Source organism: Dama dama, chromosome 12 (genome assembly GCF_033118175.1).
Source record: "Dama dama isolate Ldn47 chromosome 12, ASM3311817v1, whole genome shotgun sequence".
NCBI classification, from domain to species: Eukaryota; Metazoa; Chordata; class Mammalia; order Artiodactyla; family Cervidae; genus Dama; species Dama dama.
In genome coordinates, this window is record NC_083692.1 from 75556326 (window position 1) to 75577004 (window position 20679).

Here is a 20679-nt window from a genome sequence, read left to right on the forward strand (position 1 = left end):
GGGTAAAATGAAGTATACTAACACAAAATTAATAAAGCAGTCCTTTCACATACATAAAACATACTACAGTTAACCCTCCCCACATCCAGAAAACAGATAGAGAAGATGCCCACTGATGGACACAATGCAGTTATAAATAATAAAGTTCCGGACCTGAGTAGAGGGGACGGAGAAGGGTGTTCTGGTACTGACCCGTACATCTCCGCTGCAGATCGCTTCACACCTGCTTTTCCTCGGTTCACTTTTGGCTCTGCAGCCAGATTAATATCTGAGGGGGAAAAAAATCTTTAATGACAACTCTGTTGGGAGGGAGGTGTCTCAAACTGCACCTTTCTAACGTGTACATGGCCATATAATTAACAAAAGTCAAATGATGTATCTCATCTTTCCCTGTTATATAAAATAGGCTCAAGATTTTTTTTTACAAGGTTAGGACTTACTCTTCCATTTCTTTGTCCTCTGTTCTGTACCAACAAAACAGAAATGCAAAACACACGAAGTTTGTCTTTAGTACCTTTTACCCTCGACTTGAACATCTCAATAAGAAACTGGGGACTTTTATTCTCCTTACAAATAGGATAAACTGAGAAGTTGCATAAAAAAATAAACACTGTGCAGTGAACCGCTTATAGGTAAACAACCTTCATATGCACACACTCCAAGAAAAGGGAACGAATTAAAGGAAAACAATTCTAGTTTCCATATACAACATAAGTTTTAAAACACCTATGCCAGAGTGCCCAGTTGCTCACCATGCCACCCACTACCTATCTAAGAATTCATGTTCTCCCAAATATTCTAACAGATGAGACAATTTCTCAAAAAACAATTAAATAAAAGCTAGCCAGCTCTCCAAAACTCAGTTCATCAAGTGACCAGTGGAAAAAGACTTTTAAGTACATTGCCTTATCTGCTAAACACCATTACATTTACGAATAATCTTCAGAGTTCTTAGTTCACTAAACTCATTTCTATTTTTATAATTAATGTTTATAACAACCCGGCTTTTACAGTTTTGACTTTGGAATCGTAAGATTTTATAAAACTAAAGGTACACTTTTTAAAAGAAGCTTAAAAAAAATGTAGTAACAGGATTAACTACACTATGTATCCAACTGATTTTACAACCTCATGTAAGAATTATTTCACGATATTCTAAACTGTAGAACAGTTGACACTTGACCAACATGGGGGCTGGGGTCCTGACCCTCTGTGGAGTGGAAAGTCTGCATACAAATTAACAGGTGGCCCTCCATTATCTGTGGTTTTGCACTGGGATTCTACCAATGTTCTTGCAGTACTGCAATACATATTAAAAAAAAATCCACGTAGAAGTGAATCCATGCAGTTCAAACATGTATTATTCCATCAAGGGAAAACTGTATTAAGTCAATATCCAAAATAAAATAATTTTGGTAAAAACAGAACTATGGTTATTTGAGGCTGTGGCACAATGTGCACATAAAAATCTGACATTTTGTTTTCTTAAAGACCTAAGTGTCCCCTATTCTGCCCACTGAAACTAACAAGATGCAATTAAAAAATTCAGTAAACACTCCTGGTATACAAGGAGTGGGTTTCTAAATAGCTCCCATTAAAAGGAGCCAACACTCTTATAAGATACCCAGATGACCCAGAATATCCTGTGGTGCAGCAAGCAAGGAAGAAATGTAGTATCACAAGAGTAAGGTCTCAAGGACACAGGAACCAACTTAAAGGTGACTGATCCACTGGCCAAAGATATCTCGAGTTTCAAACAATAATTTGCAAACATATGACTGAAACGTATGTAATGAGATCTAAAGTTCAGAATATAAATTTTCTGAATAGAGCTCAGATCTCATTTCTCAAAAATCTAAACATGCTACATCAGAGGCAAACCCTACTGGGGAACTAATATAAGACAACCTTTTATTATGAATCACCTCAATTAATCCTCCCAAGTTATCTAAATTCTCTTGACAACCACATAGTAGTATTACCTTCATAAGAATAGTTAATAAACCAAGGTAGTGCATCGCGCACACACAATTATTTTAACAAAGAAAAGCTATGTAGGCTGCCCAACACATAGCTGTGAGGCCCTAACATACATCTGACTCTAGAGCACATGACTAAGCTCTGTTGTCTTCACCCCGTCGACTGTGTTCAAAATGACACAGCCATTTTAGGCAGCCAAAGTACCTTATGAAATATTGTCCCTCTCTCTCCTACTTTACTCAAGACTGCCAGCTAAGGGTTATCCAGTCTCTACTATACCAAATGGCCTAGTAAGTAAAACTCTCTTTAGACCTATAAACCTAATATTTTTATTTTTTATTAGGCTGATGTCAAACATAACATCCAGAACACCTCTCTGACTAACAGCTTTATGGAGAGGGAGGGAAAGAAAAAGAAAACATGAAGAGAAGAACTCCCAGATCTGAATTACATAACCTATGAAAAATTAATTCAACCCAGATCTTACCTAAAACCTGGCCAGCAATCATTCTGCCATCCTCTCCTGCCACAGCAGCCCGGGCATTTCTCTCATTAACATACTGAACGAAGGCAAAGCCCTTATGAACAGAGCAACCCACGATTTTGCCGTATTTTGAGAAGATTGCCTCCACGTCAGATTTCTTGACCACAAGGGTATTGAGATTCCCAATGAATACACGAGAGTTCATGGAGCGAGGATCCGTCTTGTTGGTAACATTGCTGGCCATTGTCTTTGATGATACGGTGCCTCACAAAGCTGAAAAACTGAGAGGGGAAAAAATGCATTCAGGTGAAAGGATGCTAAAAAAAAAATAATCCTTGATAAAAACCTGTTCTAATCTTATTTTGAACCATTCTACCTACAATTATCAGTCAACTTAAACAAAATGGATCTCACAGCAGCAAGTTTATTCGTATTCAGAGACTTGAGCCCATGAATATATATCCTTATAGAAATTCAACCTCCTTTTCTGTAATATACTCCTGCTAGACCATCACTTCAAGGGGGGGGAAATCCTCTTCACATAATACTGGCAACACAATCCTCTTGGAAATTATTAATCCCAAGTGACTTCACTCTGTTTAAAAATCCTAAAGCAAATCAAAACCCCACCAATCTCTCTACCATAAATTTCTGTTTTTCACTGTCCCAGTCATGCTAACTGAACCATCCCTTGCCATCTATCAATAACTCCACCTTTTTTCATGTTGCTTTTACCGAGTCTCACTCATTGCCACATAGATATAAAGAACTCCAGTTTCTGCCCACAAACTATTCTTTAGCTAGATGAATGTGGACAAGTGATACTCTGCCCTTCAACTTTAATTAACTTTATTATATGAAGGCAACAAATAGAACCAACTCATTCACTCTGGAAATAATCTATTTCCAGATACTTTGATTGATTTACAGCATCCAATAGATACCTTAAATATCAATACCATTTTTTTAATAGAATGTTAATGATTCTTTATGTGAAAACAATACAAAATATAGCTAGGACATTTAATAATGTGGATGGTGATGATGATAAAACTAGAAGGTAGAACACTGCCTTAATCAAAAAAGAATCAGAAGCAGTAAGAAAACACAACTTTCCTCAGACCATTTCAAAACAAAAATTATCTTTATATATGTTACAGAGGCATAATCTGTAACTATGTGGAGATTCATGAAATCATTTTAGGTCTTAAAGCACAAGATGTTTTGATATTCTTTAGCTTTTCTATCAGCTTTTTGTCTACTGCTCCTTACCATTCCAACCACCAAAGTTAAACGGGGCTTAAGATGGATCCACCCTAGATATAGAGTAACATTCTTAAGATTATTTCCCATTTAACCCCTTGAAAGGTACTAAATAGCAGTGTCTAGTATTTCTTCACTTTCCAATCCTCAAGAAGATAATGACAAACTAGTTCTTGTGGATAATGTAAAGGTCTTATATACATTTAAAAAAACCAGATGGTGTAACATTTACACATGACCACTACCATTCTGACCCTTTAAATACCTTGTCTTTCCATACGCAAACAGAGTCTAAAGCTTTAAACTTCTGATCCTTCTGAAATTCAGGAAACAGCCTGCCTTTGAGTTCCTAAATTGTATCTTTACAATTTTTTTTTTACACTAAGCAGTAAAAATTAACCTAATAGTGGCTACTCAGAACCACTAACAGCTTTTCAACTTAAGCAGGAGCACCAAAAAGGCTTAGAACTCCAAGAGGAATCAAAATAAAAGCCTACTAACAAGGCCTAACTGGTTTCAAATAATAATAGTTCTGTGTGGCTCTTAAGGTTTGCTATTATTTTAAGTGGAGACATAAGCCAGTTTTCAGCAAATGTTTTTTTCACAAACTATGTATATATATATAAATGGTAAATACAGGTCCAAGTTCCCTGAGTTTCTTCTTAGTATTTATTTGTGGTAGGCAGGATCTTCTGTCTCTGCCCCAGCATATAGGATCTCTAGTTGTGGTTTGCAAAATCTTAGTTGCAGCATGTGGGGTCCAGTGCCCAGACCAGGGAACAAACTCGGGCCCCTGCACTGGAAGGCAGATCCTCAACTGCAGGACCACCAGGTAAGTCCCTCTCCTTGAGTTTAAGAAATTAACTGTGGGTAACACAAAAACCTATGGACAACATACAGAATACAACTTTATGTCAATGCATCCCAAACAAAACTCCATAATGCATACTGCTAAGGGCAAGTCAGAAGCTAACATGCATGTTATGTATCCCTGTGGGAGAAGCAAAAGAAGCAACCAGGAGCCTAAAAGAGCCAAAAAGCTGAAGAACATCAAAATATCTGGAAAGAAAAAGAACAAATGTTAGGAAAAGCAGTTTCAACAGGAAGCGTCTTGCCTGAGTCAACAGTGGGCGAGTACAAGGTACTGCACTAAAACTGTCCGTAGGTGATAAAGCAGCTCAAGTCTCCACAGAATCTCAACACTCAGAAGCCCCATGTGCATTCCGTTCTCAATCTCTTTCCTCCTCCTAAAACTAACTTCACAGTAAAATCACTTTCTTCCTTTTAAAATAATTCTACTACCTAAAGTGTACCCCTGGGTAGTATAGTCTTACCCACTGATACAAATTTGATGTCTTTTACTGCTCTTTTTAGATAAGTTCCCCTTTAACTTAACATTTATCTTATGTTAATCTTTTTTTTTTTTTTTTAATATTTCTTTATTTGACTGTGCCAGGCCTTAGTTGGTACACATGGAATCTTTGATCTCTGTTGTGGCATGCAAGATATCTTTAGTTGTGGCATGCAAAATCATAGTTGAAGTATGTGGGATCTAGTTCCCTGACCGGGGATCGAACCCAGGCCCTCTGAACTGGGAGCACCAAGTCTTAGCCACTGGACCACCAGGGAAGTCCCTATCTTATGTTAATCTTGAGCATTTATTTGTCCTGCAGTTTTTCAAAATTTCATACCCTCAGCATAATTCCACGTATTCTTCTGTCCTTTGTATTTTCAGAAATTGGAAGCTGTGACCAAAGGCTTGATCAGACTCACGTGTGACACTTCTGCAAGGTTATATTCAAGCAGTATTATCTTTTTGTAATGTTATTAATGCTAAAATTCTACCAGATCTCTCTAGGTATTATAGTAACTCAAGCTTATCCTTAGTATTATTACTTACAAAGAGCTTGAAAATAGTTTTATCAGTTCCTGCAACTTAGTTTGCCTGTGTCCTCTGTATCTGTCAGTTTCGCTGGGTATAAAATCACTTAATCACATTTTCTTTCCTCAAATATACTCCATTTACTTCTGGACTGCCACAGAATCATTCCGAACTATAAACTTTGCTGGCAAAGTTCTGTTTTCTCAACCTGAGTAGACATTACAGGGTTTTTGCTTTATAATAATTCATTAAGATGGGGTTTTTTGGTTTTAAAGACAAATAGAAATGAAATAGATCTAAATGAGTGTATTTGAGGGTGCCTCACGAGCCACAGAAGTTTACACTTTGGAGTCACTCTTATAGGACAAGTCAATTTCTCCTAGCTTTTAAAAACAGTAAGTAAATAAAAGAACACAGAATAAAAACCACACATAATCAATTTCTTTCCTAAAATTAGTTTCAAAGATTAAAACCACAGAGGGAAATATTTCTGAAATGACTGACTCCCTGGTTACTCTGTGAACTGTTTAACTCAGTAGCAGATATCAAATGGTTTCCAGAAAAGCAGAATTCCATCACAGGACAAATGGAAAAAGATTGAGTATTTCCCTAGAGGTTACAGGGTGGTAGAACTCAAACCTCTATTTAACGGAAGCATACTCATGTGTGTGCTTGCTATCTTTTCATCCCAGGTTATTTTCACAATTTTCTATCATCAAAAAATCACTAAGATTGGTGAGTAAAAGTCAAAACCAACAATGTTGAGTTACTTATTACACCAAATGATGTATGTGTCCATTTGATTATGCTTTATGCTGAAACAATAAAAGCAACGAGTGGCTGTATGAAGGACAAGAACTGCTCAAGATTCATGGATACAGAAATGTGTTTCTATTACCAATTCTACCACATCAGTCATAGCCTAAACCAAAAATCATGAAATCTACACCACGTAGATTTGGAATGGAGTTGGAATACAAGCTAAACCTGTCAATTTTATTCGTTTTCAACTGTTTATCTTGAAGTTTGAGTTATGGTGTACAACTCCCATATGCCTAATATGCCACTTCCTTTCTCTGAAGCAGTTTAAAGACAAAGTGTCACTAGATGGCAGCAATGAGTTGACAAATTTTTAAAATGATAGCCATCTTCTTGAATCCAAAGACTTTCTATCTCACACTGTCTTTCACAATTTCTTATCAAGAGTTTCTCAGTACCTCTTAGATAATATAAATTTCTCTGCCTACTCAGAGCAACATCACCTGATCTAAACTGCTTTCCTTGAACACACTTAAGCTCCTATTTTGCCCCTTTAAGTTCCTTTTACACTACTTTCCTGTTATTCTTCCCCACCATCATATTCTCTGCTTCCTATGTGTCTTCATTGCATTCATCAACTATTTCCCTCTGGCCTCCTTTGGTGGGCAACAACAAACTGTCCATGTCTGCAAAAAGTTGGCCATCGTACAGTTGGCCCTCCCTATCTGCAGATTCTGCATCTGTAGATCTAAACAATCATGGATCAAAAAATACTATCGGAAGAAATTTACTATATAAACTTCCAAAACCCCAAACTTGAATTTGCTGCACACCATTTATATAACATTTACACTATATTTACTTTTTAAACTCAGCTATGTTTTCTTTTCAGAACATTTTCAACAGTAGAATATATGAATTGGCAAAGAGCAGGTACTGCTTTGTTCATGCAAGCAGCCAGTCAGCCACTGTCTTTAAATGAATTAACTGTAATGTACAATACCCTACTAAGCACTGTATTTGGTGCTTCTTACACATACTGATTTTCCTTTTTTTGAAACATAGTTGCTTTACACTGCTGTGTAGCAAAGTCAATCATCTATAACGTGTACAAAAAGCCCCTTTTCTGGATTTCTTTCCCATTTAGGTCACCGCAGAGCACCAAGTAGGGTTTCCTGCGCCACACAGTAAGTTCTCATTAGTTATCTTTTTTTTTTTTAGTTATCTATTTTATACATAGTAGTGTATATATGTTAATCCCAATCTACCAATTCACCCGCCCTTCCCCCACAGTATCCATGTTTGTTCTCTGTGTGTCTCCATTTCCTCTTTGAAGATAAGATCATTTATACTATTTTTCTAGATTCCACATATATGCATTAACATACAAATTTATTTTTTTACATTGTATTTTCTTTACAACTATTTATGCTACATTAAGGTATTATTAACATAAATAATTATAATATTTGGCATTATAAGTAATCTAGAAACAATTTAAAGTATATGAGAGGATGTGTATAGATTATATGCAAATACTACACCATTTTATACAATGGACTTGAGCATCCCAGAGCCTGGTTATCTTGCCAGGGTCCTACGATCAGTCTTCCTAGGATACCAAGGGACTGTAATTTGCTCATTCCCAAAGCTAATTTATCAAAACAAAGACACAGTCCCAAGGTAAAGACTATCATGTAAAGACTACTAACATGAAAAAATAGCACATGCTGGTATTTTCAGACCACAAGAATACCAAATTGACCATTTTAAGAATCACTTCTTTGTACACCTGAAACTAATGCAACACTGTAATAAATCAACTATACTTGCAGAACCAATTATAAAAATATTAACACTGAAAAACAAAAATAGATTAAAAGTAAAAATGGTACCCCACAGCCATCTAAACAAATATCGGGGAGCAATCTCACTCTACACACCAGAAGTATAATTATCAAAACAGTAAGACAAAATGGTCCCCCCAAAAAGTTATGAGCAACAAAAAAGCGGAATAAAATAATAAACCATTAACATGAAGAAGTGTTTTAAGAAAAGTATATTGAAAAAGACTCAGACCACAACCTGTTAAATCAGTGACAATTACACCCATATAAGAACTGATTAAGACAACTGTCAATATATGCCAAAAGCCCTGCGTGAAAAGCTTGTCAAGAGAAAAACAGGCTTTACATGGATTCCAAGTATGACTATTAACTAAAAAAAAAAAATTACCTCTACTACTATAGAAATATGAGTCACCACTTATATGAAGTGATCTAACATTATATGCTTCCTGATTTGACGAAATAGACATGTCACCTAAGCAATATTCTTAGTAAAATACTTGGCTTGAATCGATACTGCAGGGAAACAATCAGATTTCAAGTCTGTGGGGACTTTATACAATACAACTTGTTAGGACTCAAGAGTAGGAAGACATTTCTAGATTAAGAAAGCAACACCATGGGAAAGAGATCTTTTCTGTGAAAACAAGAGAAATTTAATGTAGATTGTGTAAGAGATAATACTGAATTAATGTTTGCCATGTTGCAGTTCCCATCTGAAGTATCACGCCTGTAACTTTAATATCATTCAGGAGGGGAAAAAACACAGATCAAACATGGTACATCTAGATAGTTGTTACCAGAACAAGAACAGGAAGGCTGAGACAAGAATGGCTTATTTTACAAAAGTACACATTATCTGTTCAAGTTTTTTCTTTAAGAACCTATTACAGCAAATGGAAAAGAAATATATACCACATCACACTCTTGAGCAAGTTCCCAAAAAAATCGTTTTTCTTGTCAGATACGCAGAATGGTCATCCAGCGGGGTAGAGGAGGAAACTGGCACTTACACAGCTGTAACTACGTAAAACTAGTATACATTTCTGTAAGCTCATTTGAAAATCCTTCGTAAAGCTATTAGAGCAAAAACTAATTTTTAAAAAAGCTCTTTGAAAAAAGAACAGAAAAATCTAAGTTAAAGCTAAGTGCTAAGCAATGGGGAAGTCAATAAATCTGTACTAATTAAGCAACTGATGATGTTAAATAAATTTCAGGTAATCCTATTTTGGAATGGAAAGAAAAACAAAAGATGTTTTGTAAATTCCTGGACAAAAAAGTAAAAAAAAGATTAGCCTTTTAACAAAAACACATTGTAGAAAGTTTACATACTGGTAAAGATGTTAAAAGAATATAAAACATAGAGAGGTTAGATACACCTATAGCTAATGAGACAGGAAAATGGATCAAAACATCAAAATATTGGTAATGGTTATCTCCGAGTACTGATGCTATAAGTAAATATTTTCTTTCTCTACATGTTTCCAAGTTTTAGTAAGTATTTCATAATAATAAAAAAGGGCTATTCCTGTCAAAGTATAGTGCAACAGACCTCAATGACAAAAAAAATTAAATCACATAGATCAATGTCCCAAATTCTTCAGAGGATGGTTAATCATCAAACTTCTTGAATTGCCACTGAAGTCAAGGGACCTGAAAAAGATACTCAATTCTAAAACTTAACAGGCTCTAAACTACATTCTAGATGCTACCCAGATGCTATCATGTCTGCTATCTTTAGCACTGTCAATATCTGTAGAATTCACTGTTAAGTGCAAGGCTCTGCATTTCATATACTATTTAATCTTCTTATATCTAATTCACAGTCCTTGGTTCCAACCTGAAGAAAATTTCAAACTTTGATTTTGTTGTGTGAAGTTTTAACAATCTCTCCCAAGTATATATTCTCCACATTTTTTCAACATATTGTCATTTTAAAGTTTAGTAAGATTAACACACTAAAGCTAAACTATGTTAAGTCTTTGACTGTGTGAAGATCAAAGTTGCTCAGCCACGTCCAACTCTGCAACCCCATGGACTGTAGCCCATCAGGCTCCTCTGTCCATGAAATTCTCCAGGCCAGAATACTAGATTGGGTAGCTGTTTGCTCTCCAGGGGATCTTCCCAACCCAGGCCTCCTGCACTGCAGGTAGGTTCTCTACCATCTGAGCCACGAGGGAAACCCAAGAATACTGGAGTGGGTGGGTAGCTTATCCCTTCTCCAGGGGATCTTCCCGACCCAGGAATTGAACTGTGGTCTCCTGCATTGTAGGCAGATTCTTTACCAGCTGAGCTACTATATGGATCACAACCAACTGGAAAATTCTTAAAGAGATGGGAATACCAGATCACCTGACCTGTCTCCCGAGAAACCCGTATGTAGGTCAAGAAGCAGCAGTTAGAAGTGGGCAACAACAACTGATTCAAAATTGGGAAAGGAGTATGTCAAGGCTGTATGCTGTCACCCTGCTTATTTAACTTCCGTGCAGAGTACATCATGAGAAATGCTGAACATCACAAGCTGGAATCAAGATTGCTAGGTAAATTATCACCAACTTCAGATATGCAGATGATACTACCCTAGTGGCAGAAAGTGAAGAGGAACTAAAAAGTCTCTTGATCAGGGTCAAAGAGGACAGTGAAAAAGCTGGCTTAAAACTCAACATTCAAAAACGGAAGATCATGGCATCCAGTCCCATCACTTCAAGGCAAATAGAAGAGGAAAAAGTGGAAACAGTGACAGATTTTACTTTCTTGAGCTCCAAAATCACTGTGGATGGTGACTGCAGCCACAAAATTAAAGATGCTTGCTCCTTGGAAGAAGGGCTATGACAAACCTAGACAGCGTATTAAAAAGCAGAGACATCACTTTGATTCGTATAATCAAAGCTATGGTTTTTTTCAATAGTCATGTATGGATGTGAGAACTGGACCATAAAGGTGGCTGAGCGCTGAAAAAATGGATGCTTTTGAACTGTGGTGTTGGAGAACACTCTTGAGAGTCCCATGGAGTGCAAGGAGATCAAACCAGTCAATCCTAAAGGAAATCAACCCTGAATATTCATTGAAGGACTGATGCTGAAGCTCCACTACTCTGGCTACCTGATAAGAAGAGCTGACTCACTGGAAAAGACCGTGATGGTGGAAAGATTGAGGCCAGGAGGAGAACAGATAACAGAGGATGAGATGGCTAGATGGCATCACCTACTCAATGAACACGAGTCTGAGCAAACTGTGGAAGAGAGTGAAGGACAGGGAAGCCTGGTGTGCTGCAGTCCATGGGGTTGCAGAGTCAGACATGACTTAGCGACTGAACAACGAAGATTAACACAATTTTCTTTCAAAAGATTTTTTTATGCTGTATTTTAGTTTTGAAATGATAATAAGATCAATCTCAACTGAAAAACCTTTCTGCAAATGTTCTGTATACAGAAAAGCTCTAACCAGGTTTATTTCTGAGTAAGACCCAAGTTAGTAACTATGAAAGTTTAGACTAGCCTATTTCAAAAAATATCTTAACTGAATAGGTAGATACAAAGATATCTATCCCCACAGTCATGCCATGCCCATCATGACTGAACTACATTTAAAGTACTAACTTTGACATGAGAACTTCCTGAATAGAAAATACAAAAAGAGAATCTCCATACTAGAATATACCATAATTAAAAAGCAAAAAACTGATCAATGTGTGCAATACATATTCGTCCACAACATTTAATATTGTATATTAAAAAATAAACACATTCCAATGTCAAATTTAACCACATAAGTGGTGTGGACTTCCCTCTGGAAAACCAATCCCTTCAAACACCAGACTCTTCAATCATAAAATGAGTATCGTTGAAAGCGCTTTTCTCATAGGATAGGTATGAGGTTTAAGTGAAGATACAGAGAACATTGAACGTGGTGCCTGGCAAGTGTAGCCACTGCAGCTGCTCCTACTACTACATCATTTTCTATTATTGGTACACACCAATAAAAATGGGACATAGACACAAGGACACAAAAGATGATTAAAAGTTAAACCAAACACTATACCTACCAAACAAGTAAAAATATTTTAAATTGAAATTTTCACACATTATTTCTGAAAATATGAACAGGGAACGGTATATTCAGAAGTGGACTTTTTATCAAAGCCTTAAAATTGTACACGTTCTTTAAAAAAAACCTCATGCATATTCCGTGACTCAATAATCTTACCTCTGAGAACTTATCTGAAGGAATCAAGGATGTGGACATATTACAGTGAAAAATTGGAAAATAAACACATAATATGAGACTGAATGAATTTCAGTACATCAGTCTAACTGGAAACAAGTAACAACTTTTAAAAAAATAACTTATTGGGAATTTCGTCAGTCCAGTGGTTAAGAATCCACACTTCCCCTGGAGGGGGCACAAGCTCATCCCTGGCTGGGGAAGTAAGACCCTATAAGCTGTGTGGCACAGCCAAAAATATATATAAATAAAAAAAATAATAACTTGACACCAAGAGATTTTCAAAATGTTAAGCAGCATACACAATACATAAATTATCTAGAAGATTACACACTGAAGTGTTAGACATCCCAGGACGTGGTAAGATCATGAGGTTTTAGAAAACTCTTTTCTCCCAATCTTTCTTTAACACTGTAAGTTTCCTAATTTTTTCGTTCTGTAAAGATAGCTTCATGCTACCCTGAAATTTAATGATTATATGGCTTGGTGTAGTCATCAATGCTTTTCTATAAATTTCCTAACAGAAGTTAGAAAAGTTGAGTGCCTCCTCTCCTTAATGCAATTCAGAACTACGTAAAATCAAGGAAATGGGCATCTTTAGGACAACAAAACTTTAACTAGATGTTGCATTCGGTAATTTGGTGTTTCTCATTCTGTCTGTTGGCAGTCCCAACACACACAAATACTGGGTGTAATTCCCTGTGTATATGCGCTTAGTTGCTTCAGTCATGTCCAACTCATGCAACAGTATGCAATGCAGCCTGCCAGGCTCCTCTGTCCACGGGATTCTCCAGGCAAAAATACTGAAGTGTGTTGCTATGCCCTCCTCCAGGGAATCTTCCTGACCCAGGGATTGAACCTCATCTCTTACATCTAACCTGCATTGGCAGGCAGGTTCTTCACCAACAATGCCACCTGTATTTACTAAACAGTAAATCCTTGCTTATATTTTATGTTCAGTAGTTTCTATCCTTTAATTCCATACTCCTAATGTGTCCTCCTCACCCATCATTAAATGTTAAGTCACCTCTGTGAGTGTTACATCACACTTTAGGGGGAGGGGGAAAAATTTTTAAACCCATCATATTCTTAACTAGAACAACTTCTACATAGGAAAACTCCCCATCAACATCTGTTTCCTCAGAATATTTTAAACCATTTGAAAAAACATTCCTGAATCTACAAGCATTAGGAATATGTAAGAGAATGCGTTTCATAGCAAAAGAATTAAGAATTACTTTAGCAAGGTCAATAAATCTTGACTGTTTTCAGCAAAAAACATTTGAGAAAAAGCAAACATAGCAATCTAGGTGAAAGAAATTCATTATTCTGTTTTGTTATGTGTCAAAGGCTGGGAAAAAGAAAAAATGGTCATAACTTAAGAGCCACCTTGACCTGCAAAGTTGTTTTTCAAATGTTTCAGTTATCATTTATCACAAAGAAATAATTGCACATTGGTCACACTATATAAGATATATCATTTGCCTAAAAGCTCAGATAATTCAAAATACACACATTTCAGGATGGCATGTATTATCTGATTACTAGCTTAAGTGGCTCAGCCATTTTATTCAGACTGTCTGATGGAAATTACTTGATTTTTAATTCTATTTGTAATTAGGAAGAGTCATTCAAAATTTGTACATAAGAGTCATCTTTAATACTGCATCATCTCAAATTTACATAAAATGTGGCTACTTCATGACCCTCAACTATGCTCCCCAAAGAGCAAATACACTCATCAGAAAGTCTATTAAAATGTTCAATTCCCAAGTAATAAAAAGGAGTGAAAGGGTAGGACATGGTATTCCGTATTTCTAAGAAGCTTCCAGATAATGATAATGATATGCTATTGCTGTAGCACAGATCATAGTCTGAATAGCAAGGGTCAACAATACTTACACGTAAGACTATATTTATTATCTTGTAGAAAGCATCAATGTTATCAGTGAACTCAAACTGAGCCTTTAGTAACATAAGTAAACTTTTTAAAGTCTCACCAGGGGATCGGGTGGAGAGGGAGGTGGGAGGGAGGATCGGGATGGGGAATACATGTGAATCCATGGCTGATTCATGTCAATGTATGGCAAAAACCACTACAATATTGTAAAGTAATTAGCCTCCAACTAATAAATATAAATGGAAAAGAAAAAAAAGTCTCACCAGGAGACACATGTTAGGGGAAAAAAATCAAGATTTTTCAGATTTTGCCAAGATAATAATATAGTTTTGCTATGTAACACAGAGTGGGATCTAGGCAAGCATCCAGCTACCAGATATAATACATTAATATTTCTGCAATAATACATATGCATAGCCACTATATATAACAAAGATTATAAATAATATCCTATCAGTTGAAGTCAGAAACTGATGAAAAACTGTCATAGATTTCTGAATTGAGAACAAAAGATCTGATGGTACAACAAAATAATTTTTAGTAAGGAAACCCAACTTAAAATTACTACATCATTCTCCATCTCTCAGACCCAAGCAACTAAAACGTAGGATTCTTCTTAGTCCCAGAATTTAGTAGTAAAATGTGTATGTGTGCTAAGTTGCTTCAGTCGTGTCTGTTTGTGACCCTATGGACCATAGCCTGCCAGGCTGCTCTGTCCATGGCATTCTCCAAGCAAGAATACTGGAGTGGGTTGCCATTTCTTCCTCCAGGGGATCTTCCTAACACAGGGATCGAACCAGAGTTTCTCACATCTCATGCATTGGCAGGCAGGTTCTTACAACTAGTGCCACTTGGGAAGGCCAAAATGTATTTGAAATACAGCAAATCCCATCTTTCGCTAGCGTGAAAGCTCAATTTTATAACACACAAGGATAATCATTACCAAGTTTCTCACTCAAAATTTTACACTTATCTCGAATTAACAGAAGTTTCCAAATTCTAGGAGGGAATAAGCAAAACACAAGCAAAAAAAAAGTCATCCAATTACCATTCCCATAGAAAAAAACTAGAGAATGCCTTATTCAGTCCTCAGAGTAGTACCTTAAGTCTTCAAATATATTTTATTACATGTTTTTGTGTGATAGAGTCCTTATCTTTCAAAGAAACACTGAAATAGCTATAGATGAAATAAAATCCAATTATTTATTTACTTCAAAATAACATGAGGGGAAGGGAATGGATGCAGGTATAGATAAAAACAAGATTACCCCAAAATTGCCAAAGCCAGACAAGTTCGTAGCAATTAACCTGGCAGCAGCCTTTTACTCAGAAAATGTATTAACTCTTTAAACATTCTTACTCTTCAATTAATAGACTTATCAAACATGAAGAACATTTAAATTTCAGGACCAAACCCTGAAACATAATGAAAAAGACCCAAGAAATTAACAAAATTAGAAGTCAAATATTAGTGGTCACTTACATTAAGTAAATTGTTTTTACCTTTTTTAGAAAGCAACCTAGATTGAAGCTTTTAAAACATGAATGCTCTTTAACAGTTATACTTCTAGGGCTTAATTCTAAGCAAATAACTAAGGGTTATTCACAAAATCTTAGCTGTAAGACTGCTCAATTGCTTTTAAAAGGAAATAGAAAAAAAAAGAAAAAAAAGAGGAAATAGAGTACTGGTTAAGTAAAAACATTGCCTAAGTATGCAATGTAATACTATGCAGTTATTAAAATCTTTAGGAGAGCTGTATCTAATAACATATTGATGTTATGTTCATGCCGGGGAGGAAAAGTCTACTTAAATGTATGTGCCATATGTAAGGGGCTTTCCAGGTGGTTCGGTGGTAAATAACCTGCCTGCCAATGCAGGAGACACAGGAGAGACAGGTTCAATCCCTGGGTCAGGAAGAGCCCGTGGAAGAGGAACTGGCAACCCACTCCAGTATTCTTGCCTGGGAAATCCCATAGACAGGAGTCATATGTAGGATATTACTTTTTCAAAAGCGTAAATACACCAAAAAAAAAGTTTGAAAGGACACATCAAAACTTTTATTCTGAATGGGTAAGAAAGTGTATCTTTTTTGATGGGTCTCCATTCCATTTTCTAAATTTTGTATGTGCATGCATTGTTTTATTTAGATTAAAGCTAAAATAAAGATGGGAGTAACTTCTTTTAAAAATCCACATCAATCTTAATTCATTTGATTAGTCTTCCTTTTTAAATTCAATAAAACTACATCTTAACACAAACCATTAATTCCAACACAGGAAGCCAACAAACTTTCAAGGATAACAAGGGAAATTTTTTCCTTGGAAAGCACACTTTACTACCTCAATTTTAACCATAAAGTTTTTTAAAGTTATCACAAAACTACTAAGGCAAAGACTATATTTAAAAATTTAAGGAATTATAGCACACTATGGTTACCGAATTTTCAGAATTCAGAATTTAGTAAGAGCACTAAGGAAAATTTTTCATTTAACATGTACTCAACTATTCCTAAATGTTATTCCAGACAAGTTAGAAAAGCCTAAGACTGGTTCAATCAATTTCCAGGGAGTTATATTAGTTCTGAAACCAACTCAAAAGCTATAGGTTAATCTAAATAATAAACAGGAAGAGTATTTCAGACGGGTCAAACTGGAATCAGATTAGATAGGAAGAAAAACTCAGATGCCCTTTAATCTACTATATGTGTGCTCGGTCATGTCCAACTTTTTGTGACCCCATAGGTGAAGCCCACCAAGTTCCTCTGTCCATGGAATTTTCCAGGCAAGAGTACTGGAGTGGATTGTCATTTCTTAATTCAGGGGACCTCCCCAACCCAAGGATGGAACCTGTGTCTCCTGCATTTGCAGGCAAGTTCTTGACCACTGAGTCACCTGCTGCTGCTGCTAAGTCACTTCAGTCGTGTCCAACTCAGCTACCCCATGGACTGCAGCCCACCAGGCTCCTCTGTCCATGAGATTTTCCAGGCAAGGATACTGGAGTGGGTTGCTGTTTCCTTCCCTATGGCTTCTGCTTAAAAATAGCTATGTATTCTCAGTGGAGAATAAATCCTTAAAAGTGACAAAGTTCTTCCAAATTTTTATTAAAGCTCCATCACCAGCAATACAGCAGCCTATATCCTCAAATGCTAATGGGACTCATTCCATCACAGGCAAACCTAATTTAAGGCTGCTCTTACAACTTAACTAAACCTAATTTAAGGCTGCTCTTAAAACTTACTAAACTCCTACCACAGAAGCCACAGTTATGCTATTTATGTTCAGACATAGAATCAAACAGCTGAAGTATATTGACAATAAGGAGTTTTAGGTTTAATTCGAAGTAAAATAGTGTTGTGTTGCTCATTAACGGTCTCTGAACACACAAAGCAAGTTTCCTTCTAACCCTAAGTCCTTCCCGCTTGTCCAGAAGTAATCCATCAATGGTGTTTCACGTGCATCTTTCCAGATATTTCTCTGTATCTTACACAGTAGAAAATAAACTATAATATGTGAGCTGATGAAAAGTGCTAAAGAGCAATTAGAAGGCTAAGTGAGAGAAAACAACACTGAGGTGATGGCTTTTGAGTAAGAACGAAAATGAACTGAGGAATCCAACCTGTCTGGGGAAGAAACACACCCCCCCCCCCCCCCCCGCCGCCCCCTCCCAAAGGCTTTTGAGGTAGGAATACATAGTGTATCCAAATCTCAGTTAAGGAGGCCAGTGTGCTGAAGCAGAGTAGTATACAATTAACAAGGAAGGAGGTGCACAACAGATCATATAGCACATGTTGTAAATCACAATACAATTTTGACTTGAATGCTGAAATAGGCAGTTATTAAGTGAGTTTCAAACTGGAAACTCAGGTAATACATTTTTCAGACATTATTATTTTAACAGGATCAATCTAGCTACCACACACTGGGGTGGAGGTATAAAAGAAATATAATCTATTGCAATAATGTACCAAAGACAAATGATGGCTTGAAATTGGATCAAGTCACAGCAGAAGTGAATCCTTGTTATAATTTAAAGGCAGAAATGATAGTGTTTTCTACAATGCCAAAGATGAGGTATGAGAGGGAAAAAAAGTCAAGGATGGCTAATCAAAGTCTGACCTAACTGACATGAAAACTCCAGTTTCATTAACTGAAATGGGCAACACTGCAGAAGAAACTGGTTTGAGAGAAGAACAGCAGGAGCCCAGTTTTGGACTTTTAAACATATATACTTAACACTCATGGGAGCTGTCAGGTGGGTAAATGGATAGAGACAATAAAGAGAAGTCCAGGCTGGTGATACATTGTTTGGGCATCATCAGCTTATAGATAGTATAGGAAAATCATGTGACTGAATGAAATGACCCAAGGAAGTGTGAGTAGGAAAGAGAAGTAGAAGAACACACTTGGGAGAAGGAATAGCCAGAAAGAGAATAAAACCTGGAAGCTAAGTAGAAAATATTTTTTAAAAGTGGCGGCTCAACTGGTTAAATCATACCAACAAGACTGATAAGGATTGGAAAAGGACCACTGGATTTAGTAAATCCTTCTGGGTTACATATTTTTTAAAACCATAAATTATACAACTACTTCTTTTCTCCCAAGTGAAACTCACTTTTAAATGTTTACTATGCTTATTTCCCTGAAGAATGTTGCTACAACCAAAGAGTCTTCAAAATTATACTACAAACCTGTATCTACCCAAATAATTACCTTGGATACTTCATGCTATTTAAACTGTTGTAAACTGAACAAAATAGTTTAACAAAAATGACATCTTGCTTAAAACTTGCTAAAAACAGAAGTCCCGAGCAGTTTTTTCTTTTAGGCACTTTAATCAAATTAAAGATGCTTTTCTAGAACACTTTGCATATCAAGTTCAGTCAATCTAGTATGATTAAGACTTGGTATCTATAGTTTTAACTGCCTGGGTTGAATCCATGCCTCATGTGACATTTATTGGGTATGTCTAACTTCTGGCAAATTATGCAAATCTGTGCTCAAATAGTCTCATCTCCAAAATGCGAAAGACAGTAATATTTACATAAGGTTATGATGATTAAGTTAAAACAGGAACTTTAACACCAATAGACACACGGTAAATTTCCCGTTTACCACTTTCAAGAAACTAAAGATTTTGTACTTCATTTTTCCTTTCAAATAGGAGAGCTATTATGTCAGGTCTGATTCAACAGGGGTGTTAGAGAAATAACTAACTTCCTAAAGCCAAACTAAATATCCTCTTCAAACTCTTATTCATCAATACACACACAGAAATCTCATTTGAAAAACCAGGGCCAAGTGCCGTGAGGCCTAGGATTACTAGCTTCTTCAAGAGATGAATAGATAGTGGCCTATTTTAACAGAGGTCTTCTAACCTAGTCTTTAGTCCTACTTATACTTAGTCTTATTAACATTCCCCACACAACTGCCAAAAGGAAATTCCAAGAAAGTAACCAGCTCTCTCTAATCTCCAAAGTCATCAAACAAATTCCTATTGTGTCCAAAGTAATCTAGATATTAAACATGGGCCCATATACTATGCTTGGTTCTTGCCTACCTTTCCAACCTCACATCTTGTTCTGTGTATTCTTGGTGACTATTTTCTAGTAGGATTTCTTGAAATGAGGCCAACTCCCTCCCACCCCCCCACCTATCTGGGCTCTCTAAGATAATCCAACTTCTGACTTCAACATCAGCTCCTAAGGTCTCTTTACTGGCAGCACCCTTTCACTGCCACATCTGTATCTGGCTCCCTTAACTATCATCTCTTTTCCTTCATGGATCTAGACTGTGAAAGTGCTGTTTTTTTCTCTCTTCTCTCAATGGGCTATAATACTTGAGGGCAGGAGACAGTATGTTTTGTTCACCTGTATACGCCCAAGCCTAATGATGATTTTCAGAATAAGCATTCAAATGTTTAACAAACAACATTTCTAACTTGAAAGCTGGGAATCTTCCCAAATCTGTCACTCTTCATATCACAGCCACCACCAAATCCTAAATTTACTGGTTCCTAATCCCAATACCATTGCTTTTGGCAGTGGTATTTGCCCAGTGAACTGGCCAGTAAAGCCAGCTCATTGTTCTTCCCTCTATTCCAGTTTCTTATCACCTACTCCAATCTCACTCTCCTCTACTAGCCATTTCCACATGGCTATTACAGTGACATTTCTAAAAATGAAAATCTGATGTCACTCCTCAGTTCAGAATCTTTTAATAGTCGTCGGTTTCTGGATAAAGTACAAATTCCTTGGCCCACGTGGTATTAAAATTTTTATAATCTGGCCTTAACTCTCTAAAAGCCTTTCCTGACCTCTTAAGAGTCAATTAGGCACCCATC

General features: G+C 36.5%; 1 protein-coding gene across 11 annotated transcripts in view; it reads right to left on the reverse strand.

Moving 5' to 3' along the window:
- Window positions 1–20679, reverse strand: part of HNRNPC (heterogeneous nuclear ribonucleoprotein C) — a 44842-nt gene that overhangs the window by 17363 nt on the left and 6800 nt on the right. For 9 of the 11 annotated variants that reach the window (XM_061157708.1, XM_061157707.1, XM_061157705.1 and 6 more), the window contains 2 exons: window positions 2468–2745; window positions 154–268 (listed from right to left, as the gene is read on the reverse strand). In XM_061157708.1, coding sequence (XP_061013691.1) covers window positions 154–268; window positions 2468–2708 — 356 coding nt within the window. In that variant the 5' untranslated portion in view covers window positions 2709–2745. The remainder of the gene's footprint in view (window positions 1–153; window positions 269–2467; window positions 2746–20679) is intronic. The other 2 variants (XM_061157713.1, XM_061157712.1) reach the window with 1 other exon arrangement.